This window comes from Pelophylax lessonae, assembly GCF_965119305.1.
Source record: "Pelophylax lessonae genome assembly, chromosome: 3".
Taxonomy (NCBI): Eukaryota; Metazoa; Chordata; class Amphibia; order Anura; family Ranidae; genus Pelophylax; species Pelophylax lessonae.
Window position 1 is genome coordinate 320312870 of NC_138770.1, and position 22255 is coordinate 320335124.

At 42.9% G+C, this 22255-nt stretch overlaps 2 protein-coding genes across 6 annotated transcripts in view; one reads left to right on the forward strand and one right to left on the reverse strand.

Annotated features, from left to right (window-relative positions):
* The window catches only part of ERICH1 (glutamate rich 1), a 201872-nt gene that overhangs the window by 178650 nt on the left and 967 nt on the right, over nucleotides 1-22255 (reverse strand). The window contains exon 1 of one of the 2 annotated variants that reach the window (XM_082249556.1): nucleotides 19635-19675. The exons of the other annotated variant lie outside the window; for it this stretch is intronic. Coding sequence (XP_082105682.1) covers nucleotides 19635-19656 — 22 coding nt within the window. The 5' untranslated portion in view covers nucleotides 19657-19675. Of the gene's footprint in view, nucleotides 1-19634; nucleotides 19676-22255 lie in introns of those variants that run through there. 2 annotated transcript variants of the gene reach the window in all.
* The window catches only part of DLGAP2 (DLG associated protein 2), a 1392398-nt gene continuing 1390107 nt past the window's right edge, over nucleotides 19965-22255 (forward strand). For all 4 annotated transcript variants that reach the window (XM_082249548.1, XM_082249549.1, XM_082249547.1 and 1 more), the window contains exon 1: nucleotides 19965-20223. Coding sequence is in view for 2 of the 4 variants with exons in the window: in XM_082249547.1 (XP_082105673.1) it covers nucleotides 20203-20223 (21 nt within the window). In the remaining 2 variants the exon portion in view is untranslated. The remainder of the gene's footprint in view (nucleotides 20224-22255) is intronic.

The window sequence follows — 22255 nt, forward strand, 5'->3', positions numbered from 1 at the left end:
ATAACTAAAAATCCAGAAAACATGCCTGAAATTTGTATCCACTGTTCCTCAAATAAAGACAAGTGACGAGTCAAAAAAAAAAAAAAGCACACAATGCTAGCCAATCTTTTTCTCAAACAAAGAAAAGAAAATATGATGATAGCTACCTGTCATTTGGATTCACAAGTGCCAGAAATGAAGATTGTTTTGAAGCACAATGCGTACTTTGCAAAGAAATATTGCCAAACAGTTCATTAGCACCTGCTAAATTACATCGTCATTTTGAGCAAAACCACGCAGAGTACAAAAATAAAGACATTTACTTTTTTAAGGGAAAGCTAAAAAAGCAGAAGAGAAAACTATGTGCAAAAAAATTTCAAAATGCTAATGAAAAAGTAACAGAGGCTTCTTACAGTGTGAGTTACCGCATATAACTTGCAAGAGAAGCACACACAATTGGGGAATCACTAATAAAACCATGTGCAAAAGAAATATAGTGTCATGTATTTTAAGTGAGAAGAGGAGTAAAAAAATTGAAGCTGTGCCACTTTCCAACAACACAGTTCTGCGCCGTATACATGATCTTGTGGATGACATCCATACTGAACTAATATCTCGACTGCATCAATGTGAAGGATACTCACCTTAATTAGACGAGTCCACAGATGTTGCAGGACTTTCAATTTTGTTGGTTTTTGTTAGCTATAATTTTGACAAACAGATTGAAGAAGACTTGCTTCTGTGTGAAACTTTGAAAACTCATACCACTGGTGAAAACATATTTAACTGTATCCAGAAGTTCATGGACACACACAGTATAAATTGGGACAAATGTGTAGATGTGTGCAATGATGGTGCCAAAGCAATGCTTGGGAAAGTGTCAGGTGCTGTGACACGAATAAGAAATGTAGCAACAAGCAGCACCAGTTCTCACTGTGTTCTTCACAGACATGCACTGGTAGCTAAAAATATTTCAATCCTACCTAAAATTGTGTTAGACGAATCGGTCCAGATTATTAATTTTATAAAAAGTCGACCAATACAGTAACGACTATTTAAAAGTATATGTGAAGATCTGGGTAGTCACCACTCTACTCTGCTTTTGCATTCAGAAATCTGTTGGCTATCACGAGGTAAAGTCCTTGTTAGAATGTTTGAATTGCATCAGGAGTTGTTTGCAAATTTCGAGGATCATAAATTTGGATTATCTGATTGATTAACAAACACTGTGTGGTTACCCAAAGTAGCATATCTTGCAGACATAGTCACAAAATGAAATGCTGTTTGTTTATCACTCCAAGGGAAAAAAAAAAAAATTTAATGCAAGAGATAAAATATTTTCTCTGTCTCGTAAACTGCAGTTTTGGACCTCATCTGTTGAGCAAAATAATTTGAATTCTTTGACAACACTTAGGGATTTTCTTGAAGAATCAGAAATTTAACTTGAAGATCAAATTCGCAATGAAATTGTAGATCATCTTTGCCATTTAATCACATCTATTAATCAGTATTTTTCATTCTTGAATGAAAACAATGACTGGGTTCGAAATCCATTCATAAAAGACAAGCCAGACAATCTTTCTTATGTAGACTTTGAGAATCTGATCGATATAACTACTGACAGTTAACCAAGCCACAAATTTAAAGAAGTTTCTCCTATTGCTTTTTGGGGTGATTTATGCAAATACCCAGAAATGTCCAAGCGGGCAATCAAAGTTCTGTTGCCATTCGAAAGAACAAACTCATGTGAAACTGGATTCTTGCTCTACTCTGCAAAAAAAAAAAAAAAAGTATCGAAATCGACTTGACGCAACTGCAGACATGCGATACAATTGTCAACAATTAAAGTGGTTGTATCCTCACAAAAAAAAAAAAAAAAAAACCTGCAGGCAGGACAAAGGCATTAAGAGCTAGTATGCATTGCATACTAGCTCATTATGAAATACTTACCTTAAAACGAAGGCCCGACACTGTCGCCCGGACACCACTGAGGGAGCGGTCATGTTCCCTTGGCGTCTCTTCCGGGTTCAGCGGCTCCGGCGCTGTGAGTGGCCGGAGCCGCAAAGACGTCACTCCCGCGCACATGCGAGGGAGTTAACTTTCCATCAAGGAGCCCTGAAGGTCCGCGGCTACATGCAGGGCGAATATCTCCAGGTATAGGAGATATTAATTTTACCTACAGGTAAGCCTTATTATAGGCTTACCTGTAGGTAAAAGTTTAATGGCGGAGTATACTACTGCTTTAAATCTGATAGAAAAAGAATTTGCCAGCAAAAGAGAACATTACACTCTGCTCATTGAAAGGTTTGCACTGCACTACTCTACGGCACACTTTTTTTTGGGGGTGTTCCAAAGTTTTGCTATGTCAAAGGGTTCCAAGGGGAAAAAAGAATTGGGAAACCCTGCAGTATAGTGTACATGAGACCGTGTGGAATATAAAATGTACATCTTGGCCTACAGAATAATGCGATAAGGAATAGGGAATCTAAAGCATGGCATAAGGAATGGGACAGAGTGAAAATGGGAGATGTATGGCACAATGTTTAGAATGAGACAGATGTATAGCACATTGTATAGAATGTGGAAGTGTAGAATAGTGAATGTACAGAATTACACTGTGTGTACAATGTGTGCTTTCCAATATGGTTTTATTCCTATATGGCATGTAAAAACAGCCAACAATTCTTATTCCTAGAAAAACTACAATTTCATTTTAGGAATGCCGCAGCTTAGGTAGGAAAAGAGCAATTGTATGTGCATTGCGTTAGCAAATCTGGCCTAATAGGTCTTTTCATTTTCAAGCTGAGAAAACTGGAACACTTGCCTATAACTGATACAAAAGGGTGTATAGTAAGAATCAAAGATAGAGGCTCACATACACTAGCAGCGCTACAGATACTGATGTGCCCTTTAAAATGTGTATAATAAATTGCACCTTGTAATAGTTAATAAATATAACACAAAGTCCCAACAGTGTGATAAATGTAAACAAATATTGCATATAAGCACAGAGTTCATGGAAATGCACTGGATAACTGGATCATAAATCCATAGATCTCCTAGATTGGTTTCAATCGTATCCGGACCACCGTCACCACACCTCCAAACGTGTCCCCCTAGGTAATGGAAACTCACCAGACCCTGGGTGAAAATCAGCCTTGTAAAGGATTCAATTCCTTGGCGTGGTGTGCAAAAACCCGGTAAAATACTCCAATGCCAAATGAACGTTTGCACCTGAGCCTCAATGCAGCATAAGTATGGCAAGTGTCATGAAAGCATGTGAGGAAAGAAGAGGGGGGGACCAATCGTGTAATTCCATAAGACAACACTTTATTCCAAAAACCCCATTCCCCATGTATTGCACTCACACAAAATCAACTTGCTAGTAGCATGTAGAATATAAACTAGAAGTCTGTAGCGTATCGGTGACTCACCGCTACCTCCGATCATCAGCGGGAGCCAGACACACGAAACGCCGACTTCTTCGTGACAGCTGATGGATGCGTGTTCGCGCCCTTACATGTTTCGTCACACCGGACTTCTACGTAGAGGCTCAGGTGCAAACGTTCATTTGGCATTGGAGTATTTTACCGGGTTTTTGCACACCACGCCAAGGAATTGAATCCTTTACAAGGCTGATTTTCACCCAGGGTCTGGTGAGTTTCCATTACCTAGGGGGACACGTTTGGAGGTGTGGTGACGGTGGTCCGGATACGATTGAAACCAATCTAGGAGATCTATGGATTTATGATCCAGTTATCCAGTGCATTTCCATGAACTCTGTGCTTATATGCAATATTTGTTTACATTTATCACACTGTTGGGACTTTGTGTTATATTTATTAACTATTACAAGGTGCAATTTATTATACACATTTTAAAGGGCACATCAGTATCTGAAGCGCTGCTAGTGTATGTGAGCCTCTATCTTTGATTCTTACTATACACCCTTTTGTATCAGATGTTTTATTGATAGCGGCTGCTTTTAGTGTATTTGGCATTTTAATAATTTTTTTAGCGCTGGGTGAGTAGGTTATCCATCACTTACTCCTTTTTTTACTTGCCTATAACTGCAATTTTTTTTCACGTTTTCACCTGAAATAAGAACCCTAAGAGCTGGTTCACACTAGCGCGACTTGTCAGGCGACTTGTCAGCCTGACAAGTCGCGATCCCTCGTGGTCCATTGACTGCTACAGGACCCGTTCTAATAAGAGCGACACAAGTCGCTCCGACTTAGAAAAAGGGTCCTGTACTATTTCGGGGCGACCTCGGAGCGACTTGCATAGACTTCCATTATGTGAAGTCCCTGCAAGTCGCTCTGAAGTCGTGGTGCACAGGACTGCACAAGTCGCCCCCGAAGTAGTAAGGAGTCGCGTCGCCTCAGTGTGAACCGGCTCTTAGTCTAAACTTGGCATGTAATGGTCATCTCCAAACCATGCTCAATACCAACAATTTATATGTGCAGTGGGCATTGTAAGCAGGGTTTATAGATTTTTCCAAACTGCAGGGAAAGCTAATATAAAATAACACAATGTAGCAGATCGCAGACAAACATTCTGTAATGCTATTCTTCGTGGCCACCTGGATACTCTGTTACAAGGCTGTCTCCCTTCAGCACGGCTTGCTTCTGTTAGATCAGATATGACAGGTGCATTACTAGAGCGGTTACAGAGCACGGCTGCCTATTTCACAGCTTTTCAATTACCCTGGCATAAACAATGCAACTCTGATAATACGTTACCAAAGGTTGGGTGCAAAAGTAATTAAACATATACATATATTTTATTCAAAGCTTCAATACATACAAGAAAAGGACAGTTAGGGTACAGAAGCTCCACGTAAAAGTTTTTATTATAGTATGGGTATTATAGTTTCAGCTTGTGTATGAAATTATACTGTTACTGCTTCAGGTTTTTTTTTTTTTGGGAAGGAGGTCTAAAGGGAAAAAAAGCTTTGTCCTCCAGTTCTGGCTGAGGACATATGAACCATTAGATAAGCCCCTCAAATGCAGAGGAAACCACTAAAAATGGTTTGATGCACACAATGTTTCTTCTGCCCACATATCTTTAGAAAAAGTTTGTTTTAATGGACTTCTGCTTCCACCCTTTCCATTAAAATTGTCACTTCTGGTCTCTTCTTAATGGGTTTGTTCCCAAAAATATTTTGAGACCTGACAACATCCCAAATTGCTTTCAGTTTTGAACGGTGAAGGGATTAAATGCGAGATAAAAAAGAAAAAATTCAGAAAGCTGTTCCTATTTTCTTTACTTCCCAATGTGTATTATGAAAAGACTGCGATAATTCATGCAAGCCCTGTGTCCTGGTGTTAAATGCTCTCCGCCTGCTTAGGTACACTCTATTGTCAAAAGTATTGGGACACCTGCCTTTACACGCACATGAACTTTAATGGAATCCCAGTCTTAGTCTGTAGGGTTCAATATTGAGTTGGTCCACCCTTTTCAGCTATAACAGCTTCAACTCTCCCGGGAAGGCTGTCCACAAGGTTTCGGAGTGTGTCTATGGAAATGTTTGAAAATTGTTCCAGAAGCGCATTTGTGAGGTCAGGCACTGATGTTGGACGAGAAGGCTTAGCTCACAATCTCCGCTCCAATTCATCCTAAAAGTGTTCTATTGGATTGAGGTCAGGACTCTGTATAAGGCAGTCAAATTCCTTCACCCCAAACTCGCTCATCCATGTCTTTATGGACCTTGCTTTGTGCACTGGTGTGCATTTGGTGGAGGGGGGTTATGGTGTGGGGTTGTTTTTCAGGGGTTGGGTTTGGCCCCTTAGTTCCAGTAAACGGAACTCTTAAGAAGTCAGCATACCAAGACATTTTGGACAATTTCATGCTCCCAACTTTGTGGGAACAGTTTGGGGATGGCCTCTTCCTGTTCTAACATGACTGCGCACTAATGCACAAAGCAAGTTCCATAAAGACACGGATGAGTGAGTTTGGGGTGGAGGAACTTGACTGGTCTGCACAGAGTCCTGACCTCAACCCCATAGAACACCTTTGGGATGAATTAGTGCGGAGACTGCGAGCCTGGACTTCTTGTGCACTTCAGTGCCTGACCTCACAAATGTGCTTCTTGAAGAATGGTCAAACATTCCCATAGACACACTCCTAAACCTTGTGCACAGCCTTCCCAGAAGAGTTGAAGCTGTTATAGCTGCAAAGGGTGGGCCAACTCAATACTGAACCCTACAGACTAAGACTGGGATGCCATTAAGGTTCATGTGTGTGTAAAGGAAGGCGTCCCACTAATTTTGACAATATAGCGTATGTAAGACCTGTGGACATGGAGTAACATTAAATTCCAGAGTCAGGGTTCCAGTCAAGATTAAAATGGAATTGTGCCCAGACAACAGTTGGGATATACAGTAGGTCATCATTTGCTTCAAGACAGACATGACTGCTCTAAGAGATAACAATGTAGACCTAGGGCACACAAAAACCTTTTTCATTTATTTTATCTAATTAGATATCTTTTTTTAACCACTTAAGCCCCGGAAGATTTTATCCCCATTCCGACCAGGGGGTATTTTGCGATTCGGCACTGCGTGAATTTAACGCACAATTGCGCGGTCGTGCGACGCTGTACCTAAACGAATTTGACGTCCTTTTTTTCCCACAAACAGAGCTTTCTTTTGGTGGTATTTGATCACCTGTGCGATTTTTTGATCACGCGCTATAAACAAAAAAAGAGCGTCAATTTTGCAAAAATAGCAATATTTTTCACATTTTTTTATATGAAATTCCCCCAAAAAAAAATGTAAAAATCAAAATTTTTAAAAATTTTCGGCCAATTTATTTTATGCTACCTATGTTTGGTAAAAAAAAAAAATCGCAAAAAGCGTATTTTGATTGGTTTGCGCAAAAGTTATCGCGTTTACTAACAAAGGGAAAGATTTTTGTCATTTTTGTTGTTTTTTTTTTTAACGCGTAATGGCGGCGATCTGCGATTTTTTTTGCGGTACTGCGACATTGCGGCGGACAGATCGGACCCTTGACTGACATTTTTGACACTTTTGGGGTTACCAGTGACATTTCTACAGTAATCAGTGCTATATATATGCACTGTTACTGTAAAAATACACTGGTAGTGAAGGGGTTAACTTTATTTGGAAGGGAGGGGCTGTGTGTGTCCCTAGGGGCGTGGTTTCTACTGTGATTGGCTGTGGCTCTAGCTGTAAAGACACTGATCAACGGATCTACATACCAGATCCGTTTTATCAGTGTCTTTGCAGCGAAGAGAATGACAGGCAGTTTGTTTACACAAGCTGCCTGACATTCTCCCTCTCCCCCGCCGATCGCCGAGTGACCGGCGGACATCGGGTCCGCTGGTCACACGCGCGGGGGGGTCCGTGACCACGCGGGAGCGGGAGCGCGCCCCGGGGGGCGCGCGCTCGCTCCCTAGACCCTCACAAGCAAGCAACGTAGCCCTACGTTAGTTTGCCTGTGAGGGGCTGACCGCCGACGTAGATAGTCGTGCGGCGGTCGGCAAGTGGCTAGGGAGTTGGCAGCCATGAGAACATTTTTAAGATAAGGAATTATGAGAGATGTTCTCTCTCATTTCTTATCTCTACCCTAATGTGCCAAAAGGCAGAAATCTGACCTGAATTACTATGTTTAAGTCCAATCTCTTCCCTCCACTTTCATTACTATGTTTAAGGGTTCTCAACTGGAAGTCAAAGAGAAATGGCCAGCACAATACTGTTTTTGTGTGAAATCTTTGTCATTCCTTGTGCACGACACCATGTTGTAAGCATTCTTTAGATTACAGACATTGCAAGACCTTTCTTGAGAATATTTGTAGTAGAATAACCTTCCATCCGGACTGTTCTTTAAGCCTAGGTTCACACCTTTGCATTTTTAGTGCATTTTGCAGACGTGCACTACGGTCCATTTAACATAATTTCCTATGGATCTAGTTCACAACTGTGCACTTGGAGCCGCTGCATTTATGGAAAGGGTCAGGGACTTATTTTCGTGCAGCAGATTGTGTTTTGGGTGAAATAGACTTCAATGGACCTGCACCAAAAATGCAAGTGTTGCGCTTTTGATGCGTTTTGCATTTTTTATTTCTCCTATTTTGTGGCTAAAAGGAAAGTATGACAATTCAGTTCATAGAGTGCGACTTTGATGCGACTTTACATTCTCTGGCACTCAAGTAGCATAAAAGTCACATCAAAGTAATGCAGCATCCTTTGTGTGTCCAAAGTCGCATGTTAGGGTTAAATGGTAGGGATAGGGCTAGAGTTAGGGCTAGCAGTAATTGTTCGGGTTAGCACCAATTGTTAGGGTTAGCATGCTAACTCGAACAATTACTGCTAACCCTAACATTTACCCCTAATCCTAGCCCTTAACCCTAACATGCAACATTGGACACATAAAAGGATCCTGCACTACTCTGATGCTACTTGAGTGCCAAAGAGTGTAAAGTTGCAAAGTCGCACGACATGAACAGAACAGAAATGCAAAACACATCAAAAGCCTGCACTCAAAAACGCGTTCCGGAAAAAAAAAAATGCATTAACCACAACCTGCATAGCTGTGCACATACACTTTAAGTTTGAGAATGATAATGCCTTTAAAAGACGCAGTTTCCTTTTTAAAATCACATTTCTAAAAAAAAAAATAAAAAAGAAAAAAATCTTACAAAGTTCCTCTTGGGGTACTGAAACTAAAACTTTCTAGGTGACCTCTAAGCAGGCTGCTAGTGGTCTTTATTAAAGACCATTAGTAAATCCTTGGAGTCCTAGGGGGAGAGGGGTAAATGAGGAACTACCCATTTACAGGTTAGTGAATCTGGTCTAAGGCATGCCATCAGAGTATATAGGAAAAAAAATGTATTACTTGCCTATCAATGCAGTGTGGCAGAGGTATGCGATCACAAGATTATATAATTATAAACCATGCAACTATTTCAATTGCATAATTTGCATTTTTTGTTTTTGGACAGAATGTAAAATATGATGGAAAAATAAGAAATTTCAGTAGGGATGCGCCAATACCATTTTTTTTAACACTGAGTACGAGTACCAATACTTTTTTTTCCCCCCCAAGTACTCGTTGATACCAATAACCGATACCTATCGCCTAGTAAGAGTAGGTAGATGGGTGGTTTCTGAGTTGAAGGGGTGGTTTAGGGAGTTGGATGAGGGCAGGGTCGGGGGGGGGGGGGTAGAGGGGTAAGCGAGGGCAGGGGTGAAATAGGGATTGTGGTGTGGGAGGGCCAGAAGGACGCAACGTGGGGAGGGGCCAGGAAGATGCAACGCAGGGAGGGGCCAGGAAGACGCAACGCGGGGAGGGGCCAGGAAGATGCAACGTGGGGAGGGACCAGGAAGACGCAACGCGTGGAGGGGCCAGGAAGACGCAACACAGGGAGGGGCCAGGAAGACGCAACACAGGGAGGGGCCAGGAAGACGCAACACAGGGAGGGGCCAGGAAGACGCAACACAGGGAGGGGCCAGGAAGACGCAACACAGGGAGGGCACAGTACATGGTGGGCATGAGGGCACTGTACAGGGGGAGTTGGGTGAGGGCAGGGGTCAAATAGGGATTGTGGTGTGGGACAGTTGGGGTGGAAAAGGCTGTGATCACTGGGGGGGGGGGGATGAGAGGGTCATTGGGAGACATTGGGGCAGAGGTGACTGCTGGTGGGAGAGGGAAGGAGGAGGCAACACCGGGAGGGCACAGTATGAGGGGCACAGGAGGGCACAGTACAAGGAGGGCACAGTACAGGTGTTACTGCTGGCAGTGCACTAGGCAGAGCTCTGTCTACCATTCCTACATTGTACACAGCCTGGACACAGGCAGAGCTCCTGCTCCCTGCACAGCACACACTGGAGCCAAAATTGTATTCCCTTACAGCTACAATGTGTACAGTGTATAGCGAGCTACTGGTTGCAGTTATGACCTTCAAAATTGCCTGGTAGGAACGGCGAGTTTGTTGCAGTAGCTAGCTATACACTGTGCACATGGTAGCTGTAAGGGAATGGGATGGGGAGGAGGAGCTCTTAGTGCTATGCTCAAGATAAGTACCATGCGGGATAGGAGACTGACAGCAAGCGTCAGGGGTAGTGGAGGGTTTGGAAGGGGGGATGCCACCCCTCCTCAGCACCCCACCCCTCCCCAATACCCCTCTAGATCCGGGCATGATCTTACCACTGCGGTTTGTGCTGGAGGGAAGAATGATGGTACGTAGTGAGATAAAGCAGACAGATGAGCTCATCAGTTTGCTGCTTTTCATTTCACTGTTAAATCATAGGCAGAGACTGTTCAGGCAGAGGGAGTGACAAGACCTGTACAGGTTACTTACCCCCTTCATGACCAGGCCTTGTTTAGATAATTTACCTGGCAATTGCATGGTCATGCAATGCTATACCCAAACAACATTTACAATTAGGTCCATATATATATTTGGACAAAGGCAGAATTTTAGTTTTTTGGCAAGTATTTACCAAAACATATTCAAACTTTAGTTATAAAATGGATACGGGCTAAAATTGCACTCTCAGGTTTAATTTGAGGGTATGTACATCCAAATCGGAGCAAGGGTTTAGGAATTACACTTCTTAAGATTAGCCATCGCCCTATTTCATGGGACCAAAAGTAATTGGACAATGAGATCAAAAGCTGTTTTATGGCCAGGTGTGGGCTACTCCATTATTTATTCATGAATTAAACAGGTGAAAGGTCTGGAGTTGATTCTAAGTGTGGTATTTGCATTTGGAATTTATTGCTGTGAACCTACATCATGCGTTCAAAGGAGCTGTCCATGCAAGTGAAACACGTCATTGTAAGGTTTCAAAGACTTAACAAATGCATCAGAGAGATAGCAGCATCATCAGAGTGGCCAAAGCAACAGTTTGGTACATTCTGTGGAAATAAAAATGCATTGCTGAGCTCAGCAACATAAAAAGGCTTGGACATCCACAGAAGACAACAGTGGTGGACGATCACAGAATCCTCTCAGTGGTAAAGAAAAACCCATTCTCAATATCCAGACAAGTCAAGGACACTCACTAGGAGGTGGGCCTATCATTGTCAAAGTCTACACTCAAGAGACTTCAGAGCAAATACAGAGGGTTAACCACAAGGTGACTGAAAAATTCATAAATCTGAATAGAAAAGGCAGATTAGACTTTGCCAAAAACCATCTAAAAAAGCCAGACCAGTTCTGGAAAAGCATTCTTTGGATGGATGAAATTGAGATTATTCTGTACAAGAATGACGAGCAGAAAAAGTGCGGAGAAGGCTTGGAACAGCTCATAATCCAAAGCATACAACGTAATGTGTAATACATGGTGGAGGCAGTGTGATGGTATGGGCATGCATGGCTTCCACTGGCACTGGGTCATTTGGTGTTTATTGAGTATGTGACAGAAGACAGAAGCAGCCAGATGAATTCTGCAATGTTTAGAGATATACTGTCAGCCCAGAATCAGCCAAATGCATCAAAGTGGATCAGATGGCGCTTCACAGTACATAAACAAGTAAAGCTGCGCTAAGTGATAAATGTGATAAACACATATAAAAAAAGAGGGTATCCCTAAAGGTATCCAAATAAAAATAAATATAAATGATACAAGGTGATATCAGATACTTATGTGCTCTTGCAATTAAATAAAGTGTCATCCAATAGTATCAAAAACACGAATCACAGTGTCCAATAAATTATGTAAATAGAGTCCAAAGATGAGTGTAACAGTGCTCAAAAGCAAGCCTCCACCGTTCAATAATGCTATCACTGTGCTGGAAGTGAATCATGCTAATGCGCTTACCAGAACGCCATAAATGTAGGCATATAGAACTCGGGAGGGTGAATCAACCAGCTCAACGAGGACCTAGACAGCTCCACTTAGACCGGCAAGGAGGTTCCGCTCAGATCAGCCAGATAATAGACCCCGAAAATCCGGACATTCCACAGTCCAGCAATGGTCATAAAGGAAGGATAACCACCATAGTGAAGTACGTATAGGTAAACAATTTATTAAAAAGGTAGAAAACTCACATGTGTATGCTAAAACAGCGCTTATCGGCAGGATCCAAAGGAAAACACACAACCGCCCTACTTCCGGGTATTGCGTGGTGACGTCTGCACGCCTTCCCTATGCGTTTCGTCACAAATTACGTCTTCCTGGGGACGCGGGGACAGATGAACAATGATCCAAAACACACTGCAAAAGCAACCCGGGAGCTTTTGAAGGAAAAGAAGTGGAATATTCTGCAATGGCCAAGTCACCTGAGCTCAACCCAATTGAGCATGCATTTTATTTGCTGAAGGCAAAACTGATAGCAGAAAGACCCACAAACAAAGAACAACTGAAGACAGCTGCAGTTAGAGCCTGGCAAAGCATCAGAAAGAAGGAAACCCAGTCTTTGGTAATGTCCATGGGTTCCAGACTTCAGGCAGTCATTGCCACTAAAGGATTCTCAACAAAATATTAAAAATGAACATTTTATTTATGATTATATTAATTTGTTCAATTACATTTGAGCCCCTGAAAATGGGGGGACAGTATATAAAAACGGTTGCAGTGCCTAAAATTTGTACTTATTTATGTTCAACCCCTTGAATTAAAGCTTCAAATTAAATTGGATTGTTTCCTTTTAATTTTATTCTGGTGGCATACAGAGGCAAAAGTATGAAAATTGTGCTTGTGTCTAAATATATATACTGTAAATTTCACACACTGAGTTTTATGTTGGTGGTATTTGATCCACCACTGGATTTTTTTATTTTCTATTATATAAATATTTATATAAATCAATAAAAAAGCACCAATATTTCTAAAAAAAAAAAAAAAAAAAAGTCTACTTTCTGGTATAAAACATATCCAATAAAAAAAAAATTTAATTAAAAATAATCTAATTTCTCCATACATTTAGGTCAAAATGTATTTTGCTATATGCCTTTGGTAAAGAAAAATCCCAATAAGTGTATATTGAGTGGTTTGCATAAAAGTTATAGCATCTACAAATGATGGTATATATTGGAATTTTTGTTTATTTTTATACAATAATTATCAGCAACTTGTAGTGGGAGCGGGACAGTGCAGCGGCCAATCTGGCACTAACTGACTAACTGCCACTGATATCAGCAGTGATACTAATACAATGATCAGTAATAATACCAGCCCTCAAAAATTCCACTCGCCTACTCGCATTTTGCAAGTGGAATTTTGAGGATGGCGAGCTGTGCCTGCCGCCGCCAATAACAGCAGCCTGCTTTTACTTTCTTTTTTAGAAAAGGATGGGCTCTGGGAGCAGAGCACTGCTCCCTGAGCCCACCCATTGTGTGACAATAGCGAATGAGTATTCGCTTTTGTCACAGGGATCCTTCTCCTGATCCTCCTACTGGCCAATCAGGAGGCAGGTGTTTCCTGATTGGCCAAAAGGCGAACGATTGTAACTGGCCAAGGAGGAGGATGACTCGGGAGACACGAAGGACGCACAGGATTGATGAGAAGCCGCCCGCTGCAGGTAAGTGCACGCTGGTCTCTGCACACTGTGATGATCGCTCTGCAATTTAAGGGGACATGCTGTGGACGCTCTGCAATTTAAGGGGACATGCTGTGGCCGCTCTGCAATTTAAGGGGACATGCTGTGGGCGCTCTGCAATTTAAGGGGACATGCTGTGGGTGCTCTGCAATTTAATAATATTTTTTTGTAACTTAATTCTGAATAAAACATTCAAAACAGTGTAATTTTATGAGATATTTTACGAGGGCGTGTTTAGGGGCGGAGCAGGGTAGGGTTTGGGTGCGGCAACAAGTGGCGAGTAACTCTTAAGGCCTGGCTAGTAGCTCATGACTTGAAATTTTGAGCCCTGATAATACTATACACGGTCACTGCACTAATGTCACTGGCTGGGAAGGGTTAACATTTACGTGCAATAAAAGGGTAAACTGATGGTCTAACAAGTGTAATGTGAGCAATTATGTGCCTTTTTTACTAGTAGATGTGGCTGTTTTTTCTCCCTAACCACCAAATCTCTGCTTTATGTACAGAGCCCCATGTTGTTAGTAAACACAGGGCTCTCTTCTGTTATTCGCTCAACAGGTCGCACAGCAGGTCCCAGCTAACTAACTTGTGCTGTACTGAATCACAGCACAGAAGAGGCAGCCGGCGCATGCGCCCCCCACTTGGGAATTCCAGATCGCATACATGTACAGGATCCGGCGCAGAGCGGCCACCCCATTGACGTTTTTGTGCATGGGGTGGTTCGCAAGAGGTTAAAGTAACAGTAAAGTCATTGCAATCTGAAAGAAGATAAAATGCCAACATTTCTTAGCTAATAATTACCAATATAATTCACTAAAATTGCCTCCAATACATTATTTGTATTGCTTTTACTAAGGTCACATGATCAATCCAGGCTCCAGCTCTATGGGATGGGGGTGGAGACAGAAAATGACGCGTGGTGGCTTACATTGACGCCATGCATCCCAGAAGATTTATAGCAATCTTGGACCTTGGAAGTATCTTAATAGTGTAGAAGTAGTTATAGGGATGACCGACCTCATCACTGTCCATTACCAACTTGGGGCAGTCAGTGTGGCTGCCATGACAGGCTGACTGCAAAGCTTTACATCCACTCTACAGGCATTGATGCCTTTGATGTAGGTAGCTTAAGAGTCCAGCCACAGAACGCTGCAAAGACTCAGTGAGCATGTAGATTGCTGCCATGGAGAAGGAAGTCTGAGTGACTGGCAGGATCAACAGGTAATTTATTTTACAGGAAAGCTTAAGCGTGGTTGTAAACCTCAGACATGAAATATGAACAAAGCATATCCCTCTAACCTCTATAGTGTGTACCTGTCTCAATTCAGAGCACTAAGTGCCATTTCTGTCTGCTACCCCCTTCCTTTGCTATTAGCATGAGTCACTTCTGACAAGTTTTCCTGACACCACAAGATAAAAAAGGTAACAGGGGGAAGGATCTCCAGGGCACAGCCTGTGATTGACAGCTTCAGCTCTGTTCCTGTTCACGTGTAAAGGGGGTGTGTTCCTTTTCTTGAATGTAAAGGTTCACCAGCACTTTAACCAGTTCCAACCAGTCCTATAGTCAAATGACAGCCAGCAAATACATTTGTTGATCCAGCCATATGATATCCTCCCCCCTCCCCCCCAAGGGCCACGCTGCAGCACGATCTATTACCTGCTGTGTCCTCCAGGCACAGCAGATGACTGATAAGTGTACCGGCTACTGCCGGTACCATGTGATCACTGTGACCAATCACAGAAGATCACACAACATGTGTACACAATGAATAGCTTTGGTTCATGCCATTTATTGTGTACTATTGTTTTGATCTCTGTGATTGGTCAGAGTGATCACATGCTACAGACAAGGGTGTTGACAGTTTATCTGTACCATGTGATTAGCTGTGGCCAATCACAGCTAACCACAACAGTAAACACTGAATAGTTTTCATTCATAAAAAATGGTTGCGTATAACAGTGAAATTTACGAGTATAAACAATCATAATGTGCAAAAAAAAACAAAAAAACATTCTGATCGCTTTTCCAGAGTGGTACTGTGTCACTATGGTAACACCGTATTGGTCTGGTGACAGTCACAGTGTGTTAAAAAAGAAATCCTAAAAAAATAGAAAAATGTAATAAAAAAAGAAAATAATCGGAAAAAAAGAAAATTACATTTATTGTTGCATACTGTCACCAGTCAGTGTCCCTCCAGTCACTGCCACACCAGTTATATGAGAATACTGTACTGCACTGGTGACAGTATGTAAAAAAAAAAACCAACAAATGTGAATTTTTTTTTTTTTCAATTTCTTCATATTCTAAACATATTGTGACAGTATATTACAACTTCAAAAAACTGGTCATGCTGCTTACCAAATAACCTGGTCTGTCTACTTTCCAAATATATATATATTTGTGTATATTATACACACATACACACACACAGTTTGCCTTAAATTTATGAAGAAAGATTATTTATTTTTGTTTTATAACACAAAACGAAGAAAAATGTGTGTTTTTTCACAATTTTTGGTCTTTCGTTTATTTAACAATAAATAAAAAAAAACAAGTGGCGATTAAATGCTACCAAAAAAAGAAAAAAAAAAGCTAGATTTCTGTGAAAAAAATGGATAAAAATTTCATATAGATACAGTGTTGCATGTCCGCGCAATTGTCACTCAAATTGCAACAGCGCTGAAATCTGAAAATTAGCCTAGGCAGGAAGTCTGTGAAAGTGCTCAGTATTGAAGTGCTCAGTATTGAAGTGGTTAATTAAAAAACCAAGGGCACAGAGGTTCTTAAAGGAAAGCCCCACACCAAAATTAAAAAAAAAAAAAACGCTGTGGGGTCCTCCCCAGATTCATAATAGGCCCTTTGAGTCTGGTATGCTTAATGAAAAGAAATCCCACAGCAAAAAGAAAAAAAAAAAAAAAAAACATACCAGGCCACATACCTCTCAACATTGCCGGGGTGAGTGCTTTGGGACAGGGGTGGCTCTGCCTCCCCCCACCCCAAAGCACCTTGCCCCCATGTTGATAGGGTCAAGGGCCTCTTCTCAACAACCCTGTTCGGTGGTTGTGGGGGTCTGCGGGCAGGGGGCTTATCTGAGTCTGGAACAGTGTTAATTTCGTCGACGAAAACGTTTTCGTCAACTGCATTTTACAGTGACAAAAACGAAAGGAAAAGTGTAGCACATTTTCGTCAACTGATGAAAACTATGACGAAAATAAAATCCGTTTTCGTTAACGAACGAAAACAAAACGAGAATGTGAGGCAGGGACGTTTACCCAACTTCCGGTTTTCAGGGAGGTCCGCCTACTTCCGCTCCCAGCAAGCAAGCGACTGTGTGCCCCGTGACGTGATGACTGCAAGAGACCAGAGCACTGCAGCACTGTGCATACAGCCAGGCCTCCGGAGTCCAGACTCACAAGATGACCACCCACATCCAGAGCAGAGAGCAGAGCACACAGAGTACCCTTTGGCACTGAGTGAGTGTGTTACAATTACAGCATGCCAGCCATTACTGCCTCCCTTCAGACCACTGGCATCCAGGGCACTGTGCATTACAGGCCGCTGAGGCCGGCCCATCCTTCAGACCTGAGACCACCATCCAGCACTGTGCAGCATTACAACAAGCCTCCTCTGACCACCGACATCCATGGCACTGTGCATATTGCAGGCCATCCCTCATACCTGAGACCACTATCTAGCACTGTGCAGCATTACATTTCAGCAGTAGTATATAATGAATTTGGAAATAGTAGCGAAATGCTTAAATAATGCATTACAAATTACAATTTAACTACACCCATTCGATTTTAGATGACTAAAATGAGTTTTAGCCGACTAAAATGTAGGATGTTTTAGTCGACTAAAATGTACTGGAGAATTAGTCGACTAAATATGACTAAAACTAAAACACTTGCAGAAGAATAAAATGGGACTAAAACTAAAATGTAATTTTAGTCCTAAGACTAAGACTAAAACGAAATTGAAATTTGCTGCCAAAATTAACACTGGTCTGGAAGCCCCCTTTAAAGGGGCTCCAGATCCGGGAGGCACAAGGGGGCGAGAGAAGACATCAGCGGAGGGGGAAGACCGTAGAGAGAAGACATCGGTGACGGTACCAGAGAAAAAAGAAGAATTGGCGCTACAACGGGGGACACTTAATTTTTAATAAAGGAGGACTTATCAAAACCCATCTCTTATTTTTTGAAACACTACACAGTTTTTTTTGGGTGAATGTGTAAGTTAAAATGTGAACCCATTTTCATTCACATGGGGGGGGGGGGTGGAGGATCCGGGGGGCCCCCTTTCTTAAAGGGGGGGATTCCAGAATCCGAGAAGCCCCTTGCCTGCAGACCCCCACAACCATCGCCCTGGGTTGTCGGGAAGTGGCCCTTGTCCCCATCAACATGAGGACAAGATGCTTTGCACCCTGACCCAAAGCACCTACCCCCCATGTTGGTATGGTCCAGGAGGGGGGGGTGCTCGCTCGTCTCCCCCCATGCTGACCTGCTGGGCTGCATGCTCGGATAAGGGTCTTATATGGATTTTGGAGGGGACCCCCATGCCTTTTTTTTTTGGCGTGGGGTTTCCCCTCAAAATAAATACCAGGCCGAAGGGTCTGGTATGGTCTTAGCTTGGGGGAGGGGACCACACACTTTTTTTTTTTCCATTTTGGCATGGGGCTCCCTTTCAAGATTCATTCAGAACTCAAAGGGCCTGGTATGGATCGAGGGGGGCAGATTATTATGTTTTTTTTTTATTTTGGCAGGGGGTTCCCCTTCTAGATCCTCAGAGCACAAGTCGCATGCCACAAGTCGGATGAGATCTGACTTGGATGCGACTTCCATTCAAATGAATGGGCTGAAAGTTGGAGCAGTTAAGACGGCTCTCATAGGGAACCACTGATTTTGACATGTCAAAAAAAAAAAAAAAATGCTTGAATCAGCTTAACACTGCATACAGTATTTAGCAGCATCTTCAGATGTTTTTACAGCTGTAATGCTGCCCTCCAGAACACGCTGGCCCCAGGCTTTTTTGCAGCTTGAAAACATCTATGATACTAAAGGCCCGTACACACGTAGCGATTGCCGGCCGTAAATATTCGGCCACCGTCTGATCGGCCGATTGTCGGCTTGTTAGTATGATGCTTCTGACAACCGACTGCGACTTTTCGGGCCGAACAGAATCTGTCGTGCAGGCTTTGAAATTTTTGTTGGCCAACACCAGAACGGCCGATTGTTCCTCAGTCAGTACAGAATTCGGCCAACAAACAGCAGATGAGCAAGACTGGGCATGCTCAGAGAAGAAAAAACACACGGAAAGTCAACCATCACATGACATCACTTCTGCAGTCGGCTGTTATTGGCTGACAAAATTCGTGTGCAGTCTTTAGCACTTTTCAACCGACACGACAGCACTGGACAAAAGACGGCCGATCGTTCGGCAGACAATCAGTGCGTGTGTACGGGGCTTTACACCTCTTAGAAGCCTGTGTGTGCATGAGACCATAGAATAACATAGAGAGGCGTTTTTAAGCTGCAAAAAAAAAAAAGCACACGTCTGCACTGATATAAGTGGCGGTTAAAACAATGTGTGTGTGCATGTGTTGACACCATGGTTCCAGATCGTGGGCAAAATCTCTGCAATTCTGCCTGCGATCCAGAAATGCTGCAAAAGATGGGACACGCTTCTGATCCCTGATACTTTCAATGGCACCCCAATCGCAGCGTGATTTTGCCGCAATTGTCACCCGACGACCCAGAATCACGGGATGCCTGTCGCCCAAAAGAAGGTGTCCCGTGATAGTTACCACGATTCATTGGACAAAATCACGCCACAATTGGGGTGCCATTGAAAGTGATGAGGATTGCAGACGCGTCCCACGTTTTTCAGCGATTCTGGATCACGGACAGATACGGAATGCTATGGTGTGAAGAGGGCCAATCATCCTGATAAAAAGCCCTGTGCAGGAATACATGAAAGATACAAGAGGGGCAGAGGGATTTGTACCCAAAGGAATACCATGAGATTTGGGAGCTAGGAAATAACAATGAGGAATACACAGTTATTACTTCCCATGCACCCTATATACAGCAGACTATTACTAAGGGAGTCATGACAGGAAACCAGTCCAGCCAGTGAATGTTACCTTCCTTCCTGGCCGCACACATGGCACACGCACAGGATTTATATCGCCGCTGCCTACTCCTCACTAATTCTTCCCGATCACTTATCCGGAGCACCACAACAACAACACGCCGAACCAGGGAAGTGACACAAGTCACTTCTGCAGCCCCACCCATCTATCAAATCTAACCAATACATACGCGACTATTCCTGGAATCCACCAATCAGTGAAATGGCCATAGCCTAACCACTCGTTCCTGGCCCAGCCCACTCTCCAAACAGATACCTAAAAAGCTCCTTGAACACGCCGCCTCCGCCGCGCATGTGCGTTAGGCTGGACGACTGACGCATGCGCAGAAGCTGCAGCCCTTTGAAGCTCCGAGAGCGCTTTAGTAAAGAGCTGTGGAGAGCGGCTACAGGGGAAGGCACAGGGAATGTCTAATGCTCTCTGCACACCGTGCACTGATGCACATGTTTGCGTCTGCACCGAGGAGGGAAAGTTTACAGCATTGACACTTACAAACTCTGCTCTTCGCAAAACAAGTCTTCGTCCTGCCAATCGTAATGCAATAAATGAATAATGCATTAGGATGACAGCCCTCCTGAGAAAGGTGAGTCCATCATACCGTCTTAACTTCTGCATGACAACTTCATTGGGGAATGAGATGACCAGTTTAACTTGGATTGTAATGAACATCACCCCTGAGAGTCAGCACGGGATGAAGGGATCTATTGGGGGTCATGAGGGATCTATTGGGATGATGGGGAGATACATTGGAGGTACTGAGAAGATCTATTGGAGGTGATAGAGAGATGTATTGCAGGTGATGATGGGATCTATTGGAGGTGTGGTGAGAATCTATTGGAGGTGATAGTGAGATCTATTGGAGGTGATAGTGAGATCTATTGGAGGTGTGGTGAGAATCTTTTGGAGGTGATAGTGAGATCTATCGGAGGTATGGAGAAGATCTATTGGAGGTGTGGTGAGATCTATCGGAGGTGATAGTGAGATCTATCGGAGGTATGGAGAAGATCTATTGGAGGTGTGGTGAGAATCTATTGGAGGTGATAGTGAGATCTATTGGAGGTGTGGTGAGAATCTATTGGAGGTGATAGTGAGATCTATCGGAGGTGATAGTGAGATCTATCGGAGGTATGGAGAAGATCTATTGGAGGTGTGGTGAGATCTGTTGGAGGTGATGGTGAGTGTTATTGGAGGTATTAAGAAGATCTTTTGGAAGTGACGAGGAGATATATTGGAGGTGTTGAGGGGATCTAATGCAGGTGATGATGGGATCTATTGGAGGTGGGGTGAGATCTATTGGAGGTGATGGTGAGATCTAGTGGAGTTGATAGTGAGGGTTATTGGAGGTAATGAGAAGATCTATTGAAGGTGATGGTGAGATCTATTGGAGATGATGTGAGGGTTAATGGAGGTATTGAGAAGATCTATTGGAGGTGATGGTGAGATATATTGGAGGTATTGAGGGGATCTATTGTTGCAGGTGATGGTGAGATCTATTGGAGGTGATGGTGAGGGTTATTGGAGGTGAGAAGATCTATTGGGGGTGATGGTGAGATCTATTGGAGGTAATGAGAAGATCTTTTGGAGGTGGTGGTAAGGGTTATTGGAGGTGATGGTGAAATCTCTTGGAGTTGATGAGGGTATCTATTGGAAGTGATAAGGGCATCCATTGGAGGTGATAGGAAGATCTATTAGAAGTGATAAATTCTACTGGTGGTGATCAGGGATTTACTCCAGGTGATTGGAGATCTATTGGAGGTGATGAGGGGATCTACTGGAGGTGATGAGGGGATCCACTAGAGGCGATGATATCTTCTGGAAGTGATGGGAGGATGTATGTGAGGTGATGAGGGGGATCTATTGGAGATAATGAGGAGATCTATTGGAGGTGAATGGAGCTGGGTCTGTGCCATGGGCTCTGTGTTCACATGCTGCTCTTGTATCACATAGAACGTTTCTGGCCATGCATGCCTCTGCATCCACAAGCAACTTATACTATTGCATATTGGCAGCACAGGGACTGGGGACTGCCAGATGGTTTGTGTTTGCTGCATTTTCTATTTCTCTTGACAATGACATTGAAAATCATCAATGCCCATGTTTATTCTGAGCTATGAGAAAATTGGCAGCAGGGGATGGGGGGGAACATGCTTCATAGCATTGTGGGGCTTGCTGTGTGTCCTGATTACATTGCTCACTTCTGATCCAGTTCTATACATGGAGACGCGATAGATAGCATGATTATGTGCACTGGGGTAATCCTCAGCCATAGAGAACAGTGACAGTATATCCAGCTGTACATATACAGTATATCCTGATGTCACCTCTTCTAATGAGGAATGCTACCACTGTGTAAGAGAATCTCTATGACAGCAGGAAGGTGAATGGTATTGTTATCACTGGTCACTACTAGTCTAGTACCCTACCTATGTCACTATTACCAATACGTTACACTCCAGGATTTCCTATTTTATACCAAGTGACAGTTATTTGCAGCTGAGTTTAACCAGATACAATCAAGTGGCTAAAAATAAAGCTCTTAATCCTTCTGTTAAGGCTTGGTAAACAGTCTAATGGCATTTAACTACATTCAAACCCTATCTGAATGGCATGTAATT